Below are 19,148 nucleotides of genomic sequence, written 5' to 3'. Positions count from 1 at the left end.
AAAATGGCCCCAAAATTGTCCCCAAAGATGTCACCCACGTGCCACCACAACCCCCTGAAAATGACCCCAAAAATGTCACCTCTGTGCCACCACAACTCCACGAAAATGTCCCTAAAAATGTCACCTGTGTGCCACCATAACTCCCTGAAAATGGCCCCAAAAATGTCCCCAAAAATGTCAGGACACCCCAAAGGCTCCCTAAAAATGTTGGGACACCCCAAAACCCCCCTCAAAACCATCGGGACACCCCAAAATCCCCCCAAAAACCTTCCCAAAAATGTCAGGATGCCCCAAAATCCCCCCAAAAACATCCCTAAAAACCACCAGAACACCTCAAAACCTCCCCAAAAACATCAGGACACCCCAAAAATGTCCCTAAAAATGTTGGGACACCCCAAAACCACCCCCAAAAAAATCAGGACACCCCAAAACCTCCCTCAAAACCATTGGGTCACCCCAAAATCCCCCCAAAAATGTCCCTAAAAATGTCAGGACACCCCAAAACCACCCCCAAAAATGTCAGGACACCCCAAAAACCCCCCAAAACTCCCCAAAAATGTCAGGACACCCCAAAAACTCCCCCAAAACCTCACCAAAAATGTCAGGAGACCCCAAAAACCCCCCAAAAATGTCAGGACACCCTGAAACCTCCCCCAAAACTCCCCAAAAAATGTCAGGATACCCCCAAAAACTCCTCAAAAATGTCAGGACACCCCAAAATCCCCCCAAAAATATCAGGACACCCCAAAATCTCCCCAAAAACCTCCCCAAAAATGTCAGGACACCCCAAAAACGCCCCAAAAAATGTCAGGACACTCCCAAAATCTCCCCAAAAACCTCCCCAAAAACCACCAGGACACCCCCAAAACTCCCCCAAAAATGTCAGGACCCCCCCAAAAAGTGTCACCTACGTGCCAGCACGCCGCTGGTGGCGCAGTCCACGCCGCCCTGCAGGCTCCATCCCCCCAAAAACTCCCCCAAAAACCTCCCCATGAACCTCCCAAAAACACTGGGACACCCCAAAACCTCCCCAAAAATGTCAGGACGCCCCAAAACCACCCCCAAAAAAATCAGGACGCCCCAAAAACTCCCCCAAAAATGTCAGGATCCCCCAAAATCCCCCCAAAACCTCCCCAAAAACGTCAGGACACCCCAAAAATGTCCCTAAAAATGTGAGGACACCCCAAAAACTCCCCCAAAACTCCCCCAAAAATGTCAGGACACCCCAAAACCACTCCCAAAAATGTCAGGATACCCCAAAAACCCCCCCAAAAAATGTCAGGACACCCCAAAACCACCCCCAAAAATGTCAGGACACCCCCAAAACTCCCCCAAAAATATCAGGACACCCCAAAATCTCCCCAAAAACCTCCCCAAAAATGTTAGGATACCCCAAAATCCCCCCAAAAACCTCCCCTAAAATGTCAGGACATCCCAAAACCTCCCCAAAAACGTCAGGAGACCCCAAAAAACCTCCCCAAAAATGTCAGGACACCCCAAAACCACCAGGACCCCCCCAAGAAGTGTCACCTACGTGCCAGCACGCCGCTGGTGGCGCAGTCCACGCCGCCCTGCAGGCTCCATCCCCCCGGCGCCGCCGCTGCCGGCGCTGCCGGCGCTCTCCCGGCCTCCTCCTTCCCCTCACACCGGCTGTCAGCCTCGGGGTCCCCTCCGGGGGGGTCCCCTGTCCCCGTCCCCTCCGTCCCCACGGCCTGGGGGGGTCCCCCGGCCCCCTCCTCGGGGAGGAAGGACACGTCGGGGGTCTTGCAGCTGCTGTCCACCGTCTGCGAGTCCGGCGTCAGCTCGCGCTCGGCCGCGGCGGCCGGAGGGGCCGGAGCCGATTTGGGGGTGACGGCCGCGGCCGGGGAAGGGGGGCTGGGAGGTTTTGGGGTGCCCCCGGGGGATTTTTCGGAGCCTGACCAGGTGGGTTCGGGTTTGGGGGGCAAACGGAGAGGGGGGGTCCCGGCGCTTTGGCTGCAGCTGTCGGCCTTGGATTTCTTCAACGCGCCGCCACCGCCGCCGCCGCTCTTGGCCTTGGTCTTCCTCTTCTTGCGCGCCTCGCCCTTGGCTTTGACCTTGACTTTCTTCACCCCTCCTTTGACCTTGGGGGGCTTCGCCTTGCGGGGTTTGGCCCCCCCATCCCGAGCTTGCCCCCCGTCGTTTTTGGGGGTCCCCTTTTCGGCTTTCTCCTCGGCTTTGAGGAACGCCGCGCGGCTCTCGGCGTCGCGGGCGAATTTCACCCCGATCCCGGCGCCTCCTCCTCCTCCTCCTCCTCCTCCTCCATCTTTACCGGGGGTCGTGGTGGAGCTGACGCCCTCCCGGATCAGCACCGACACCTTGGATTGCAGCTTCACCTTCCTGGGCGCCGCCGCCGCCGCCGCCGCTTTGGGCGCCGCCGCTTCCGCCCCTTCCTTGTGCCCGCCGCCCGTTTTCCCTTTCCTGCTTTTCTCCCGCTGCTTCTCCTTGCTCTTCCCGCTTTCCACCGCCGCGGGCTCGGCGTAATCTTTAAATTTTTTCTTGTATTTCTCCCTCCCCGTTGGCCTCTCCTCGGGGCGGCTCCGTTTTCTTTCCTTCTCCTTTTTCCCGGGCTCCGGCGCCGGCCTCGCCTCGGTTTTCCTCGCCGGGAACTCGGCGTGCTCGCGGTCGGAGAAGCCCTCGAAGCTCAAACCCTCCGAGTCGTAGAGCACCTCCCGTTTGGGCTCGGGCGTGGCGGCGCGCCGGTTCACCGTGATGGTTCTTTTGATGGCAAAAAGGTCGGAATCGTTCAACTCCTGCACCGAGGGCGGCACCACGCGCCGCCGCGAGGCCTCGCCCTTCTCGGCCGCTTTCCCCTCGCCGTCTCTCCTCGACCCTCGGCGTTCCCTCGACCTCGAGCGTTGCTTCTTCTTCTTCTTCTCCCCCCGGTGTTTCTCCTTGTGCCGGGAGCGCCCGGAGCTGCCGGAACGCCGCCGGCGCCGTTTCTCCCTGGAGCGCGAGCGCCGCGACCACGAGCGCCGGCGCGAGCGCGACCCGCGGCGCCGGTGCCGCTCCTTGGATTTCGACGGCGCCGCCGCCGCCGCCGCCGCTTCCGGAACTTTCTTGGCGCCCACCCAGGAGCCGCCGCGTTCCCGGGATCGTTTGGATTTCTTGCGGGAGGCGGCCGAGGGCGAGCGCGGCGAGGGCGGCGCGCGGAGCCGCCGCTGGCTGAGGATTTTCCTCCTCAGGTCGGAGCCGCCGCCGGAGGAACCGCCGGCGCTTTTCCACCGCGGATCCGGTTGGGATTCGGCGCCGAAATCGGCTTCTTCGTCCGAATCGGCGTGCAGGGACAGGAAATCGTCGCCGCCGCCCTCGGGGAGACGCGGCGCTCGCGGCTCCGGCGCAGCGCGGCCTCGGCCGGCGGCGCCGCTTCCTCCGGCGGCGGCGGCGGCGCCGCGGAAAATCCTCAGCGGGCTGAACCTCTCCTCCTCGGGCTGCACGATCTCGCCCTCCTCGATCTCCGAGTCGCCCGGCGTGCCCCACTCGCGGCGCCCGCGGTGCCGGCAGGGTTTGGGGGTGGCGCCGCGCCCTTGTGCCGGCGCCGCCGGCGGATTTTGGGGCGCTTTGGGGTTGCCGGGGGTCACCACCTCCAGGGAGAGCTTGCCGTCGAATTTGGGGTGCGCCTCGCTCTCGGCGCGGCCTTTGCCGCCCAGATCCACCACGAAGACGCGGCGGCGCGGCTCCGGCGGGGCGCGGGGCGGCTCCGAGGAGCCTTCCTCGCGCTCTTCCTCCTCCTCCTCCTCCTCCTCTTCCTCGTCTTCCTCCTCGTCCTCCTCTTCGGGCAGCGTGGAGTCGGCGCCGGGAGGGTTGGGGGGAGTTTTTGGGGGTCCCGGTTCCGGATCTTTCTCGAAGTCTTGGCTCAGGCTGTTGTCGTCGTAGATGCCGGCCAAGGTCTCCGAGATGCGGCTGATGCTGTGCGACACGTCCGGCAGCGCCGGCGCCTCTTCCTCCTCCTCCTCCTCCTCCTCCTCCTCCTCTTCCTCCTCCTCTTCTTCCTCTTCCTCCTCCTCCTCCTCCTCCTCCTCCTCCTCCTCCTCGGGGCTGGGGCTGCTGCGCGACGAGCTGGGGTTGGAGCCCGTGGGGTCGAAGGGGTCGTACTTCTGGTCCTGCCGGCCTTCGGCCTCTTTGCCCGGCGAGGAAGAGGAGGCAAAATCCGGGGGGGCCCCCGCGCCGCCCCCCAGGCCCGGGTTCTCCTCGTCGGTGGGGTGGAAAGGATCATAAATATCCAGGGAGGAAGGCGAGCGGGGCCGGGCCGAGGCGGGGCCGGGCGGGCCCGAGGAAGAGGAGGCGGACGAGGAGGAAGAGCGGGAGGAGGAGGAAGAAGAGGAGGAGGAGGAGGAAGAGGAGGAAGAATCGGCTTTTTCCGGCGGCTGGGTGCGGCCGGGCTCGTCCCGGCTGGCGGGAGGGGGTTGGGGGGGTCGCTGCTGTTGTTGGGGACCCCCCGGCCCTCCCCCACCCGGAGCGGCCGCTCGGGGTCCTCGGGGGCGGCGGGGGCGGCCCGGGGTGGGGGGAGGGGCTCGGCGGGTCCGGTGGGGGAGGGGAGGAGCCGGGGGGGTGCCGGCGGGGGGGCCCGGGGGGGATGGGGGACCCCCGGGGACGCGCCAGCGACGGGAGGAGGTGCCGGGGAGGTGACCTGGGGGGAGGGGAGAGAGGAGGGATTGGTCACAGGAGAAGGAGGTGACCCTAAATCCCATCAAGATCCCCTCAAAAAATCCCATTTCTACCTAAATTCCACGTTTCCAGCCAAAATCCTATAAAGATCCTCTCAAAAAAATCCCATTTCCACATAAATTCCACATTTCCACCCTAAATCCTATAAAGATCCTCTCAAAAAATCCCATTTCCACCTAAATTCCCCGTTTCTGCCCTAAATCCTATAAAGATCCTCTCAAAAAAATCCCATTTCCACCTAAATTCCACGTTTCCAGCCTAAATCCCTCATTTCTGCCCTAAATCCCATCAAGATCTCCCCAAAAAATCCCATTTCCACAGAAATTCAACATTTCCACCCTAAATCCTAGAGATTTCCACCCAAAATTCCCCATTTCCAGCCTAAATCCTAGAGATCTCCCCAGAAAATCCCATTTCCAGCCTAAATTCCCATTTCCACCCTAAATCCTTTTAAGATCTCCCTAAAAAATCCCATTTCCACATAAATTCCCCATTTTTGCCCCTAAATCCCATCAAGATCTCCCCTCAAAAAATCCCATTTCCACCTAACTTCCACGTTTCCAGCCAAAATCCTATAAAGATCCTCTCAAAAAAATCCCATTTCCACAAAAATTCAACATTTCCACCCTAAATCCTATAAAGATCCCCTCAAAAAATCCCATTTCTGGCCAAAATTCCTCATTTCCAGCCTAAATCCCTCATTTCTGCCCGAAATCCCATCAAGATCTCCCCAAAAAATCCCATTTCCACATAAATTCCCCGTTTCCAGCCAAAATCCTAGAAAGATCCCTCTGAAAAATCCCATTTCTACCTAAATTCCCCATTCCTGCCCTAAATCCTATAAAGATCCTCTCAAAAAAATCCCATTTCCACTTAAATTCCACATTTCCACCCTAAATCCTATAAAGATCCTCTCCAAAAAAATCCCATTTCCACATAAATTCCCCATTTCCAGCCAAAATCCTAGAAAGATCTCCTCAAAAAATCCCATTTCCACCTAAATTCCACGTTTCCAGCCTAAATCCCTCATTTCTGCCCTAAATCCCATCAAGATCTCCCCAAAAAATCCCATTTCCACAGAAATTCAACATTTCCACCCTAAATCCTAGAGATTTCCACCCAAAATTCCCCATTTCCAGCCTAAATCCTAGAGATCTCCCCAAAATATTCCATTTCCACATAAATTCCACATTTCAGCCAAAATCCTATGAAGATCTCCCCTCAAAAAATCCCATTTCCACATAAATTCCCCATTTCCAGCCTAAATCCTAGAGATCTCCCCAGAAAATCCCATTTCCTGCCTAAATTCCCATTTCCACCCTAAATCCTTTTAAGATTTCCCTAAAAACTCCAATTTCCACATAAATTCCACATTTCTGCCCCTAAATCCCATCAAGATCTCCCCTCAAAAAATCCCATTTCCACCTAAATTCCACGTTTCCAGCCAAAATCCTAGAAAGATCCCCTCAAAAAAATCCCATTTTCACTTAAATTCAACATTTCCACCCTAAATCCTATAAAGATCTCCTCAAAAAATCCCATTTCTACCTAAATTCCCCGTTTCCAGCCAAAATCCTAGAAAGATCCTTCTGAAAAATCCCATTTCCAGCCAAAATTCCCCATTTTTGCCCCTAAATCCCATCAAGATCTCCCCTCAAAAAATCCCATTTCCAGCCTAAATCCCTCATTTCTGCCCCTAAATCCCATCAAGATCTCCCCAAAAAATCCCATTTCCAAATAAATTCAACATTTCCACCCTAAATCCTAGAGATTTCCACCCAAAATTCCACATTTCCAGCAAAAATCCCACATTTCCACCCTAAATCCTATAAAGATCCCATCAAAAAATCCCATTTCCACCCAAAATTCCCCATTTCCAGCCTAAATCCCTCATTTCTGCCCTAAATCCTATAAAGATCTCCCCAAGATATCCCATTTCCACCCTAAATCATAGAGATCTCTCCAAAAAATCCCATTTCCACCTAAATTCTCCATTTCCACCCTAAATCCTTTAAAGATCCCTTCAAAATTCCACATTTCCACAAAAATTCCACATTTCCACCCTAAATCCTATAAAGATCTCCTCAAAAAATCCCATTTCCGGCCAAAATTCCCCATTTCCCGCCTAAATCTCTCATTTCTGCCCTAAATCCCATCAAGATCTCCTCAAAAAATCCCATTTCCACCCTAAATCCTAGAGATCTCCCCAGAAAATCCCATTTCCAGCTAAAATTCTCCATTTCCACCCTAAATCCTATAAAGATCCTCTCAAAAAAATCCCATTTCCACAAAAATTCAACATTTCCACCCTAAATCCTATAAAGATCTCCTCAAAAAATCCCATTTCTACCTAAATTCCACATTTCCAGCCTAAATCCCTCATTTCTGCCCGAAATCCCATCAAGATCTCCCCAAAAAATCCCATTTCCACAGAAATTCAACATTTCCACCCTAAATCCTAGAGATTTCCACCCAAAATTCCCCATTTCCACCCTAAATTCTCCATTTCCACCCTAAATCCTATAAAGATCCCCTCAAAAAATCCCATTTCCACCCAAAATTCCCCATTTCCAGCCTAAATCCCTCATTTCTGCCCTAAATCCTATAAAGATCTCCCCAAGATATCCCATTTCCACCCTAAATCATAGAGATCTCTCCAAAAAATCCCATTTCCACCTAAATTCTCCATTTCCACCCTAAATCCTTTTAAGATCTCCCTAAAAAATCCCATTTCCACATAAATTCTACATTTCCACCCTAAATCCTATAAAGATCTCTCCTCAAAAAATCCCATTTCTACCTAAATTCCCCATTTCCACCCTAAATCCTATAAAGATCCTCTCAAAAAATCCCATTTCCACAAAAATTCTCCATTTCCACCCTAAATCCTTTCAAGATCCCTTCAAAAAATCCCATTTCCACATAAATTCCACATTTCCACCCTAAATCCTATAAAGATCTCCCCAAAAAAATCCCATTTCCAGCCAAAATTCCCCATTTCTGCCCCTAAATCCTATAAAGATCCCCTCAAAAAATCCCATTTCTACCTAAATTCCCCGTTTCCAGCCAAAATCCTATAAAGATCCCTCTGAAAAATCCCATTTCCACATAAATTCCACATTTCCACCCTAAATCCTAAAGATCTCCCCAAAAAAATCCCATTTCCAGCCAAAATTCCCCATTTCTGCCCCTAAATCCTATAAAGATCCCTCTGAAAAATCCCATTTCCACATAAATTCCCCATTTCCAGCCAAAATCCTAGAAAGATCTCCCCAAAAAAATCCCATTTCTACCTAAATTGCCCATTTCTGCCCTAAATCCTATAAAGATCCTCTCAAAAAAATCCCATTTCCACAAAAATTCAACATTTCCACCCTAAATTCTAAGAAGATCCCCTCAAAAAATCCCATTTCTACCTAAATTCCCCGTTTCCAGCCAAAATCCTAGAAAGATCCTCTCCAAAAAATCCCATTTCCACATAAATTCCACATTTCTGCCCCTAAATCCCATCAAGATCTCCCCTCAAAAAATCCCATTTCCACCTAAATTCCACGTTTCCAGCCAAAATCCTAGAAAGATCCCTCTGAAAAATCCCATTTCCACATAAATTCCCCATTTCCAGCCAAAATCCTAGAAAGATCTCCCCAAAAAAATCCCATCTCTACCTAAATTCTCCATTTCTGCCCCTAAATCCCATCAAGATCTCCCCTCAAAAAATCCCATTTCTACCTAAAATTCCCCATTTCCAGCCTAAATCCTAGAGATTTCCACCCAAAATTCCCCATTTCCACCCTAAATTCTCCATTTCCACCCTAAATCCTATAAAGATCCCCTCAAAAAATCCCATTTCCACCCAAAATTCCCCATTTCCAGCCCAAATCCCTCATTTCTGCCCTAAATCCCATCAAGATCTCCCCAAAAAATCCCATTTCCACAGAAATTCAACATTTCCACCCTAAATCCTAGAGATTTCCACCCAAAATTCCCCATTTCCAGCCTAAATCCTAGAGATCTCCCCAAAATATGCCATTTCCACATTAATTCCACATTTCCAGCAAAAATTCCCCATTTCCACCCTAAATCCTATAAAGATCCCCTCAAAAAAATCCCATTTCCACCCTAAATCCCATAAAGATCCTCCATTTCCAGCCTAAATCCTAGAGATCTCCCCAGAAAATCCCATTTCCAGCCTAAATTCCCATTTCCACCCTAAATCCTTTTAAGATCTCCCTAAAAAAATCCCATTTCCACATAAATTCCACATTTCTGCCCCTAAATCCCATCAAGATCTCCCCTCAAAAAATCCCATTTCCACCTAAATTCCACGTTTCCAGCCAAAATCCTAGAAAGATCTCCCCAAAAAAATCCCATTTCTACCTAAATTCCCCATTTCTGCCCCTAAATCCCATCAAGATCTCCCCAAAAAATCCCATTTCCACAAAAATTCAACATTTCCACCCTAAATTCTAAGAAGATCCCCTCAAAACATCCCATTTCCACATAAATTCTCCATTTCCACCCTAAATCCTTTCAAGATCCCTTCAAAAAATCCCATTTCCACATAAATTCCACATTTCCACCCTAAATCCCACAAAGATCCTCCATTTCCAGCCTAAATTCCCCTTTTCCACCCTAAATCCTATAAAGGTCTCCCGAAAAAATCCCTTTTGCACCCTAAATTCTCCATTTCCACCCTAAATTTCCCCATTCCCAGCCAAAATCCCCCATTTCCACTCTAAATCCTATAAAGATCTCCCCAAATTTCCCTATTTCCACCAAAATCCTATAGAGAGCTCCCCAAAAAAAATCCCATTTCCCTCCTAAATTCTCCATTTCCAGCCTAAATCTCCCATTTCTGCCCTAAATCCCTCATTTCTGCCCTAAATCCCTCATTTCTGCCTTAAATCCACCCAAAACCCTTCAAAATCCACCCAAATCCACCCAAAACCCCCTGAACCCTCCCCAAAATCCCCTCAAATCCCCCCAAACCCTCTCAAAATCACCCCAAATTCTCCAAAAATCACCCCAAAATCTTCCCAAATCCCCCCAAAATCTCCTCAAATCTCCCCAAAACCCCCCCAAAATCCCCCCAAATTCCCCAAAATCCCCCCAAATCCTCCTGAAATCCACCCAAATCCCCCCAAAACCCCCCCAAAATCTCCCCAAATCCCCCCGAAATCCACCCCAAAGCTCCTAAAATCCCCCCAAAATCTTCCCAAACCCTCTAAAATCCCAACAGAAATCCCCCCAATTCCCTCCCCAAATCCCCTCAAATTCTCCCAAACTTCCCCCAAACCCTCCCAAAATCCCCCTCAGCCTCCCCAAAAATCCACCCAGATCCCCCCAAAACTCTCCAAAACGCCCCAAAATCACTCCAAAATCCAAAAAAACAACCCCAAACTCTCCCAAAACTCCCCAAAATCACCCCAAATCCCCCCAAAATCACCCCAAAATCTCCTCAAATCCCCACAAAATCACCCCAAAATCCCCTCAAATCCCCACAAGATCTTCCCAAAATCCCTTCAAATCCCCCAAAATCTTCCAAAATCCCCCCAAAACCTCCTCAAATGCCCCCAACCCCCCCCAAAATCACCCCAAAGTCGCAAAACCACCCCACAAACCCTCCCAAAAATCCCCCCAAAACCTCCTCAAACCCTCCCGAAACCCACCCAAAACCCCCCAAAATCCCCTCAAATTCCCCCAAAATCCCCTCAAATCCCCTCAAAATCCCCCCAAAATCCCCTCAAATCACCCCAAAATCCCCTCAAATCACCCCAAAACCTCCTCAAATCACCACAAATCCCCCCAAAATCTCCTCAATGCCTCCTCAAATCCCCCCCAAATCTACCCAAGACCCCCAAAATCCCCCCAAACCCTCTGAAATCCCAACCAAACTCCTCCCCAAATCCCCCCAAAATCTCCTCCAAACCCCTCCAAACCCTCCCAAAATCGCCTCAAATCCCCCCAAAATCGCCCCAAACCCCCCCAAAATCCCCCCAAATTTTCCCAAATCCCCCCAAAATCCCCCCAAACTGCCCCCACCTGCTTTGGGGGCCCTCCAGGGCCGCTCCCTGCGCAGGAGCCCCGAGGCGGCCGCCAGCCCCCCCAGATCCTCCAGGCGAACCTCGGCCCCCCAAATCCCCCAAAATCCCCTCAAATCCCCCCAAAATCCCCTCAAATCCCCCCAAAATCCCCTCAAATCACCCCAAAACCTCCTCAGATCCCCCCAAAATCCCCTCAAATCACCCCAAAACCTCCTCAAATCCCAACCAAATCCCCCCAAAATCCTCCCAAACCCTCTGAAATCCCAACCAAACTCCTCCCCAAAATCCCCTCAAAACCCCTCCAAACCCTCCCAAAATCCCCTCAAATTCCCCCAAATTTTCCCAAATCCCCCCAAAATCCCCCCAAACTGCCCCCACCTGCTTTGGGGGCCCTCCAGGGCCGCTCCCTGCGCAGGAGCCCCGAGGCGGCCGCCAGCCCCCCCAGATCCTCCAGGTGAACCTCGGCCACCCAAATCCCCCCAAAATCCCCTCAAATCACCCCAAAATCCCCTCAAATCCCCCCAAAACCTCCTCAAATCCCCCCCAAATCTACCCAAGACCCCCAAAATCCCCCCAAACCCTCTGAAATCCCAACCAAACTCCTCCCCAAATCCCCCCAAAATCCCCTCCAAACCCCTCCCAAAATCACCCCAAAATCCCCCCAAATTTTCCCAAATCCACCCAAATTTTCCCAAATCCCCCCAAAATCCCCCCAAACTGCCCCCACCTGCTTTGGGGGCCCTCCAGGGCCGCTCCCTGCGCAGGAGCCCCGAGGCGGCCGCCAGCCCCCCCAGATCCTCCAGGCGAACCTCGGCCACCCAAACCCCCCAAAATCCCCTCATATCACCCCAAAATCCCCTCAAATCCCCCCAAAATCCCCTCAAATCACCCCAAAACCTCCTCAAATCCCAACCAAATCCCCCCAAAATCCTCCCAAACCCTCTGAAATCCCAACCAAACTCCTCCCAAAATCCCCCCAAAACCCCCCCAAACCCTCCCAAAATCCCCTCAAATCACCCCCAAATCCCACAAAAATCCCCTCAAATCCCCTCAAAATCCCCTCAAAACCTCCTCAAAACCTCCTCAAATCTACCCAAGACCCCCAAAATCCCCCCAAACCCTCTGAAATCCCAACCAAACTCCTCCCCAAATCCCCCCAAAATCCCCTCATATCCCCCCAAAATCCCCTCAAATCCCCCCAAAATCCCTTCACATCCCCCCAAAATCCTTTCCAAACCCCCAGAAAATCCCCCCCAAATCTACCCCAAGACCCCCAAAATCCCCCCAAACCCTCTGAAATCCCAACCAAACTCCTCCCCAAATCCCCCCAAAATCTCCTCCAAACCCCTCCAAACCCTCCCAAAATCACCCCAAAGTTTCCCAAATCCCCCCAAAATCCCCCCAAATCCCCCCCAAAATCCCCCCAAACTGCCCCCACCTGCTTTGGGGGCCCTCCAGGGCCGCTCCCTGCGCAGGAGCCCCGAGGCGGCCGCCAGCCCCCCCAGATCCTCCAGGCGAACCTCGGCCACCAGCTCCAGCTCCTCCTCCTCGGGGGAGCCCTCCCCGCTGTGGGGGCAAGGGGACCATGGGGGACCCCAAAAATGGAGGCCAGGACCCCAAAAAGGGAACCCAGAACCCCCTGGACCCCAAAAAGGGACCCCAAACCCCAAAAATGGACACAGAGACCCCCCCATGGACCCCAAAAAAGGACTCCAGAACCCTAAAAAGGGACCCCAAGACCCCCTGAACCCCAAAAAGGGACCCCAGAACCCCGCCCTGAACCCCAAAGAGGGACCCCAGAACCCCCCCATGGACCCTAAAAAGGGACTCCAAAATTCCCCTGAGTCCCAAAAAGGGACCCCAAGATCCCCCTGGACTTTAAAAAGGAACCCCCAAGACCCCCTGAACCCCAAAAAGGGACCCCAAAATTCCTCTGAACCCTAAAAAGGGACCCCAAGATCCCGCCCTGAACCCCAAAAAGGGACCCCAAGATCCCCCTGAACCCCAAAAAGGGACCCCAGAACCCCCCCATGGACCCTAAAAAGGGACCCCCAAGACCCCCTGAACCCCAAAAAGGGACCCCAAAATTCCTCTGAACCCCAAAAGGGACCCCAAGATCCCCCTGAACCCCAAAATGTGGATCTGTGTTCCCCCCCACATGTCAGGGCCCCCCCAATTTTTAGGGTCCTTCCTCACATTTTGGGATCCCCCCACATTTTTTGGGTGTCAACCCTCCCATTTTTAGGGGTCCCCCTCCCCATTTTCGGGGTCCCCCTCCCCATTTCGGGGTCCCCCCTCCCCATTTCGGGGTCCCCCTCCCCATTTCGGGGTCCCCCTGACCTGCTGAGCTGCAGCTGCTCCAGGGCCCCCCCTGGACCCCCCGCGGGCTCCCAGACCTGGGGGGGAAATGGGGGAAACCCCCGGGGGGTCAGCACGGACTGGGAGGGACTGGGAGGGACTGGGGGGGACTGGGGGGGGGACTGGGAGGGACTGGGGGGGACTGGGAGGGAACTGGGAGGGACTGGGAGGGACTGGGATGGGACTGGGATGGGATTGGGAGGGACTGGGATGGGGCTGGGATGGGATTGGGAGGGACTGGGATGGACTGGGAGGGACTGGGAGGGACTGGGAGGGGATTGGGGGGGAACTGGGAAGGACTGGGAGGGACTGGGGGGGGACTGGGAGGGACTGGGGGGGGACTGGGGGGGACTGGGAGGGACTGGGAGGGACTGGGAGGGACTGGGAGGGACTGGGGGGGGACTGGGGGGGGACTGGGATGGACTGGGATGGACTGGGAGGGACTGGGAGGGACTGGGAGGGACTGGGGGGGACTGGGATGGGACTGGGATGGGACTGGGAGGGAACTGGGAGGGACTGGGATGGGACTGGGATGGGACTGGGAGGGGATTGGGGGGGGACTGGGAGGGGATTGGGAGGGAGACTGGGAGGGATTGGGAGGGAACTGGGAGGGACTGGGGGGGGACTGGGAGGGATTGGGAGGGAGACTGGGAGGGATTGGGATGGACTGGGAGGGACTGGGATGTACTGGGATGAACTGGTGTGAACTGGTGTGAACTGGGAAGGGAACTGGGCTGGACTGGTTTGAACTGGTGTGAACTGGTCACTCACCGGGCCGCCCTCGGGCCGGGGTCCCCAACACCAGCGCTGCCGGGGGGGCTTGAGGGGGGGGTCTGGGGACACACAGGGGACACCTGAGACACAGGGGACACCCCAGGTGACACAGGGGACCCCCCAGGTGACACCAGAACCCCTCAGGTGACACCAGGGACACCCCCAGGTATCCCCAGGTATCACCTGGGACACCCCCAGGTAGCAGTGGGGACACCCCAGGTGACACCAGGAGCCCCCAGGTAACACTGGGGACACCCCCAGGTGACACCGGGACCCCCCCAGGTGACACCGGGACCCCCCAGGTGACATTGGGACACCCCTCAGATGACACCGGGACCCCCCCAGGTGACACCGGGACCCCCCCAGGTGACACCGGGACCCCCCCAGGTGACATTGGGACACCCCCCAGGTGACACCGGGACCCCCCCAGGTGACACCGGGACCCCCCAGGTGACATTGGGACACCCCTCAGGTGACACAGGGACCCCCCCAGGTGACACCGGGACACCTCAGGTGACACCGGGACCCCCCCCAGGTGACACCGGGACCCTCCCAAGTGACATTGGGACACCCCCCAGGTGACATCAGGTGACACCGTCCCTCCCCTCAGGTGACACCAGGTGGCACAGGGACCCCCCCAGGTAACACCGGGACCCCCCAGGTGACACTGGGGACACCCTCAGGTGACACAGGAGACACCCCTCAGGTGACACCAGCACCCCCCAGGTGACACCGGGGACACCCCCAGGTATCACCTGGGACCCCTCCAGGTAGCAGTGGGAACACCCTAGGTGACACCAGGACCCCCCAGGTGACACTGGGGACACCCCAGGTGACACCGGGACCCCCCAGGTGACACCAGGACCCCCTCAGGTGACACTGGGACCCCCCAGGTGACACCGGGACCCCTCACCTTGTCCCCAGGTGAAGCCGCTGCTCACCAGGCGCTGCAGGGCCTTCTGTGGGGGAGGGGAACCCCAACATCCATCGGGGGCCCAAACACCCCAAATCACCCCAAAATACCCAAAAATACCCCAAAACCAGCCCAAAATACCCCAAAACCACCCCAAATCACCCCAAAACTGCCCCAAAATACCCCAAAACCACCCCCAAAATACCCCAAAACGCCCCAAACCACCCCAAAATACCCCAAAATCACCCCAAAACTGCCCCAAATACCCCAAAATCACCCCAAAACTGCCCCAAAATACCCCAAAACTGCCCCAAAATACCCCAAAACTGTCCCAAAACCACCCCAAAATACCCCAAAAATACCCCAAAATACCCCAAACCACCCCCAAAACCCCCTCGGGGGGATCCCAGGCCCCCCAAATCACCCCAAACCACCCCAAATCACCCCAAAAATAACCCAAACACCCCCTCAGGGGGGTCCCACCCCCCAATCTCCCCCCGCAACCCACCCCAAAACCCCCTCGGGGGATCCCAGCCCCCCAATCCCCCCCAAAAATACCCCAAAAATAACCCAAATCACCCCAAAAATACCCCAAACCCCCTCAGAGGGTCCCAGCCCACCCAAAACCCCCCCAAACCACCCCAAAAATACCCCAAACCCCCCCAAAACCCCCTCAGGGGTGTCCCAGCCCACCCAAAACCCCCCCAAACCCACCCCAAAACCACCCTAAATCACCCCAAAACCCCCCCAAACCCCCTCAGGGGGGTCCCAAACCACCCCAAAACCCCCCCAAACCCACCCCAAAAATACCCCAAACCCACCCCAAAGCCCCCCAAACCCCCTCAGGGGGATCCCAGCCCACCCAAAACCTCCCCAAACCCACCCCAAAAATACCCCAAACCCCTTCAGGGGATTCCCAGCTCCCCCAAAACCCCCTCAGGGGGTCCCAGCCCCCCAATACCCCCAAAACCCCCTCAGGGGGATCCCAGCCCACCCAAAACCCCCCCAAACCCACCCCAAAGCCCCCCCAAAACCCCCTCAGGAGGATCCCAGCCCCCCAAACCACCCCAAAAACCCCCCAAACCCACCCCAAAGCCCCCCCAAACCCCCTCGGGGGGATCCCAGCCCCCCCAGTCTCCCCTCCCAGTCCCTCCCAGTCTCACCAGTAGCCCCTGGCTGGGCCGCAGGGACCCCCTCAGGTTCTGGGGGGGCTCCCCCGGGCCCCCCCCCGTCCTCGCCCGGCCCCGCCGGGTCCTCCCCCCCCCGGGGGGGCTTCTCCTCCTCCTCCATGGGACGGCGATGCCCTGCTGGGGGGGAGAGGGGGGTTGGGGGCTCCCCAAACTGGGGGGGTGCACCCCAACTTCTCCCTCAGGCCAAATCCTTTCAGTCCCACCCCAAAATTCTCCTTTTTTTGGGTCTCAAAATCTCAATTCTCGCGCTGAAATTCTTCTCCCTGTACTGAACTCCCACCCCAAATATCCCAAATCCCACCCCAAATCCCACCTCAGTCCCCACTTTTACCTCAAATTCCTCAATTTCGCCCCAAAATCCCCAATTCCCACCTCAAAATCCTCAATTCCCACCCCAAAATCCTCAATTCTTGCTTCAAAAGCCTCAATTTCCACCCCAAAATCCTCAATTCCCACCCCAAAATCCTCAATTCCCACCCCAAAATCCTCAATTCCCACCCCAAAATCTTCAATTTATCCCCAAAATCCTCAATTTATCCCCAAAATCCTCAATTCTTGCCCCAAAATCCTCAATTCCCACCCCAAAATCCTCAATTCTTGCCCCAAAATCCTCAATTTCGCCCCAAAATCTTCAATTTATCCCCAAAATACTCAATTCCCACCCCAAAATCTTCACTTTATCCCCAAAATCCTCAATTCCCACCCCAAAATCCTCAATTTCTCTCCAAAATCCTCAATTCCCACCCCAAAATCCTCAATTCTTGCTACAAAATCCTCAATTCCCACCCCAATATCCTCAATTTCTGCCTCAAAATCCTCAATTTATCCCCAAAATACTCAATTCCCACCCCAAAATCCTCAATTTATCCCCAAAATCCTCAATTCCCACCCCAAAATCCTCAATTTATCCCCAAAATACTCAATTCCCACCCCAAAATCCTCAATTCTCACCCCAAAATCCTCAATTCCCACCCCAAAATCCTCAATTCCCACCCCAAAATCCTCAATTCCAACCTCAAAATCCTCAATTTCTCCCCAAAATCCTCAAATCCCACCCCAAAATCCTCAATTTCTCCCCAAAATACTCAATTCTTGCCTCAAAATCCTCAATTTCTCCCCCAAATCCTTATCCCTGTCCTAAACTCCCACCCCAAATATCCCAAATCCCACCCCAAATCCCACCTCAGTCCCTGTTTTTACCTCAAATTCCTCAATTTTGCCCCAAAATCCTCAATTCCCACCCCAAAATCCTCAATTCCTGCCTCAAAATCCTCAATTCCCGCCCCAAAATCCTCAATTTCCACCCCAAAATCCTCAATTCCCACCCCAAAATCCTCAATTCTTGCCTCAAAATTCTCAATTCCCATCCCAAAATCCTCAATTCCCATCCCAAAATCCTCAATTTCTCCCCAAAATCCTCAATTCCCGCCCCAAAATCCTCAATTCCCACCCCAAAATCCTCAATTTCTCCCCAAAATTTTTCCTCAATTCTTGCCTCAAAATCCTCAATTTCTCCCCCAAATCCTCATCCCTCTCCTAAACTTCCACCCCAAATATCCCAAATCCTGCCCCAAATCCCACCCCAGTCCCCACTTTTACCTCAAAATCCTCAATTCACGCCCCAAAATCCTCAATTCCCACCCCAAAATCCTCACTTCTTGCCTCAAAATTCTCAATTCCCACCCCAAAATTCTCAATTCCCACCCCAAAATCCTCAAATCCCACCCCAAAATCCTCAATTCTTGCCCCAAAATCCTCAAATCCCACCCCAAAATCCTCAATTCCCGCCCCAAAATCCCTCTGGTCCTCCCCCAAACCCCATCTCCAGACCCCAAATGTGCCATTTTTAGCCCAAACCCTTTCCCTGCACCCAAAATCCTCCGTTTCTCACCCAAATCCCCTCCCCGCACCCCAAATCTTCCTTTTCTTCCCTTAAATCCTCCCAGAACCCCCAAATCCTCCTTTTCCGACCCCAAAATCCTCCTTTTCTTCCCTCAAATCCCTCCCAGAACCCCCAAAATCCTCCTTTTCTTCCCCTAAATCATCTCAGAACCCCCCAAAATCCTCCTTTTCTGAACCCAAATCCCTCCCAGAACCCCCAAATTCCCCATCCCCCCAAATCCTCATTTTCTTCCCTCAAATCCGTCCCAGAACCCCCAAAATCCTCCTTTTCTGACCCCCAAATCCTCCTTTTCTGACCCCAAATCCCTCCCAGAACCCCCAAATCCCATCCCCGCATCCCAAATCCCCTCCATGAACCTCAAATCCTCCTTTTCTGACCCCAAATAGCTCCCAGAACCCCCAAATTCTCCATCCCACCCCAAATCCTCCTTTTCTTCCCCTAAATCCCCCACAGAATCCCAAACCCCCTCCCCGCACCCCAAATTCCCCTTTTTTCCCCCCAAATCCCCCGCTGCCACCCCAAATCGCTCCTTTTCGGCCCCGAATCCCCAATCCCCACCCCAAATCCCCTCCATCTCTCCCAAACCCCCTCAATCTTTCCCCAAACCCCCTCAGCTCCCTCCTCCCCTCACGCCCCCTCCCCTATCTCCCCCCGCCCCCTCCCGCCCCCCGAATCCCCCCCAAACCCCGCCGTTCCTGCCCCAAGCCACCTCGAACCTTCCTTTCTCCCTTCTCCCCACCCCGAACTCCCCCTCACCACCCTCGTCCCCATTCCGGACCCCCTCAGGACCCCCCAAATCCGCCCCCGATCCCCCCGACCCCCGCCCGGGCCCCGCCGCCATTTTACCGCGGCTCCTCCGCTCCCTCCGCTGGGGGGCGGTGCCGCGCGGGGCACGACGGGTAGCGCCGCCTACCGGGTGGGAGGACCCGCGCCGCGCGCCGTTGCCAGGCGACCCCGCCAGCGTGGCCACGCCCCATCGCGTAACCACGCCCAATCACCACCGCCCCTCCCTCCCCTAGACCACGCCCCCGATTAAACCGCGCCCCCTTCCCGCTCCGTATTGGAACGGGGCGCTCGCGCACGGGGGCGGAGTTTGCATCTATTTAAGGAGGCCACGCCCCCTGGAAGCGAGGGTGTATTGGGGGGCTTCGGGAGGGGATTTTGGGGGGTCCCGAGGGGATTTAGGGGGTCCTGGGGGGATTTTGGGGGGGTCCTTGATGCGTTTGAGAGTTCCTGAGAGGGTTTTGGGGGTCCCGAGTGAATTTTGGGTGGTTCCGAGT

The 19,148-nt window shown here is 54.6% G+C and overlaps 1 protein-coding gene across 1 annotated transcript in view; it reads right to left on the bottom strand.

Annotated features, from left to right (window-relative positions):
• LOC132335017 (splicing factor, arginine/serine-rich 19-like) overlaps positions 1-18,845 on the bottom strand; it is a 31,533-nt gene extending 12,688 nt beyond the window's left edge. Inside the window, exons 1-7 of the mRNA XM_059861139.1 lie at positions 18,782-18,845; positions 15,939-16,082; positions 13,860-13,921; positions 13,071-13,126; positions 12,169-12,296; positions 10,729-10,833; positions 1,535-4,648 (exon numbers count right to left, since the gene is read on the bottom strand). Coding sequence (XP_059717122.1) covers positions 1,535-4,648; positions 10,729-10,833; positions 12,169-12,296; positions 13,071-13,126; positions 13,860-13,921; positions 15,939-16,082; positions 18,782-18,845 — 3,673 coding nt within the window. The remainder of the gene's footprint in view (positions 1-1,534; positions 4,649-10,728; positions 10,834-12,168; positions 12,297-13,070; positions 13,127-13,859; positions 13,922-15,938; positions 16,083-18,781) is intronic.
• Positions 18,846-19,148: the final 303 nt, after the last annotated feature.

The sequence above is a fragment of the Haemorhous mexicanus genome, chromosome 16 (genome assembly GCF_027477595.1).
Source record: "Haemorhous mexicanus isolate bHaeMex1 chromosome 16, bHaeMex1.pri, whole genome shotgun sequence".
Taxonomy (NCBI): Eukaryota; Metazoa; Chordata; class Aves; order Passeriformes; family Fringillidae; genus Haemorhous; species Haemorhous mexicanus.
Note: the sequence above shows the minus strand (reverse complement) of the source record. Positions and strands in the feature narration are given on the sequence as shown.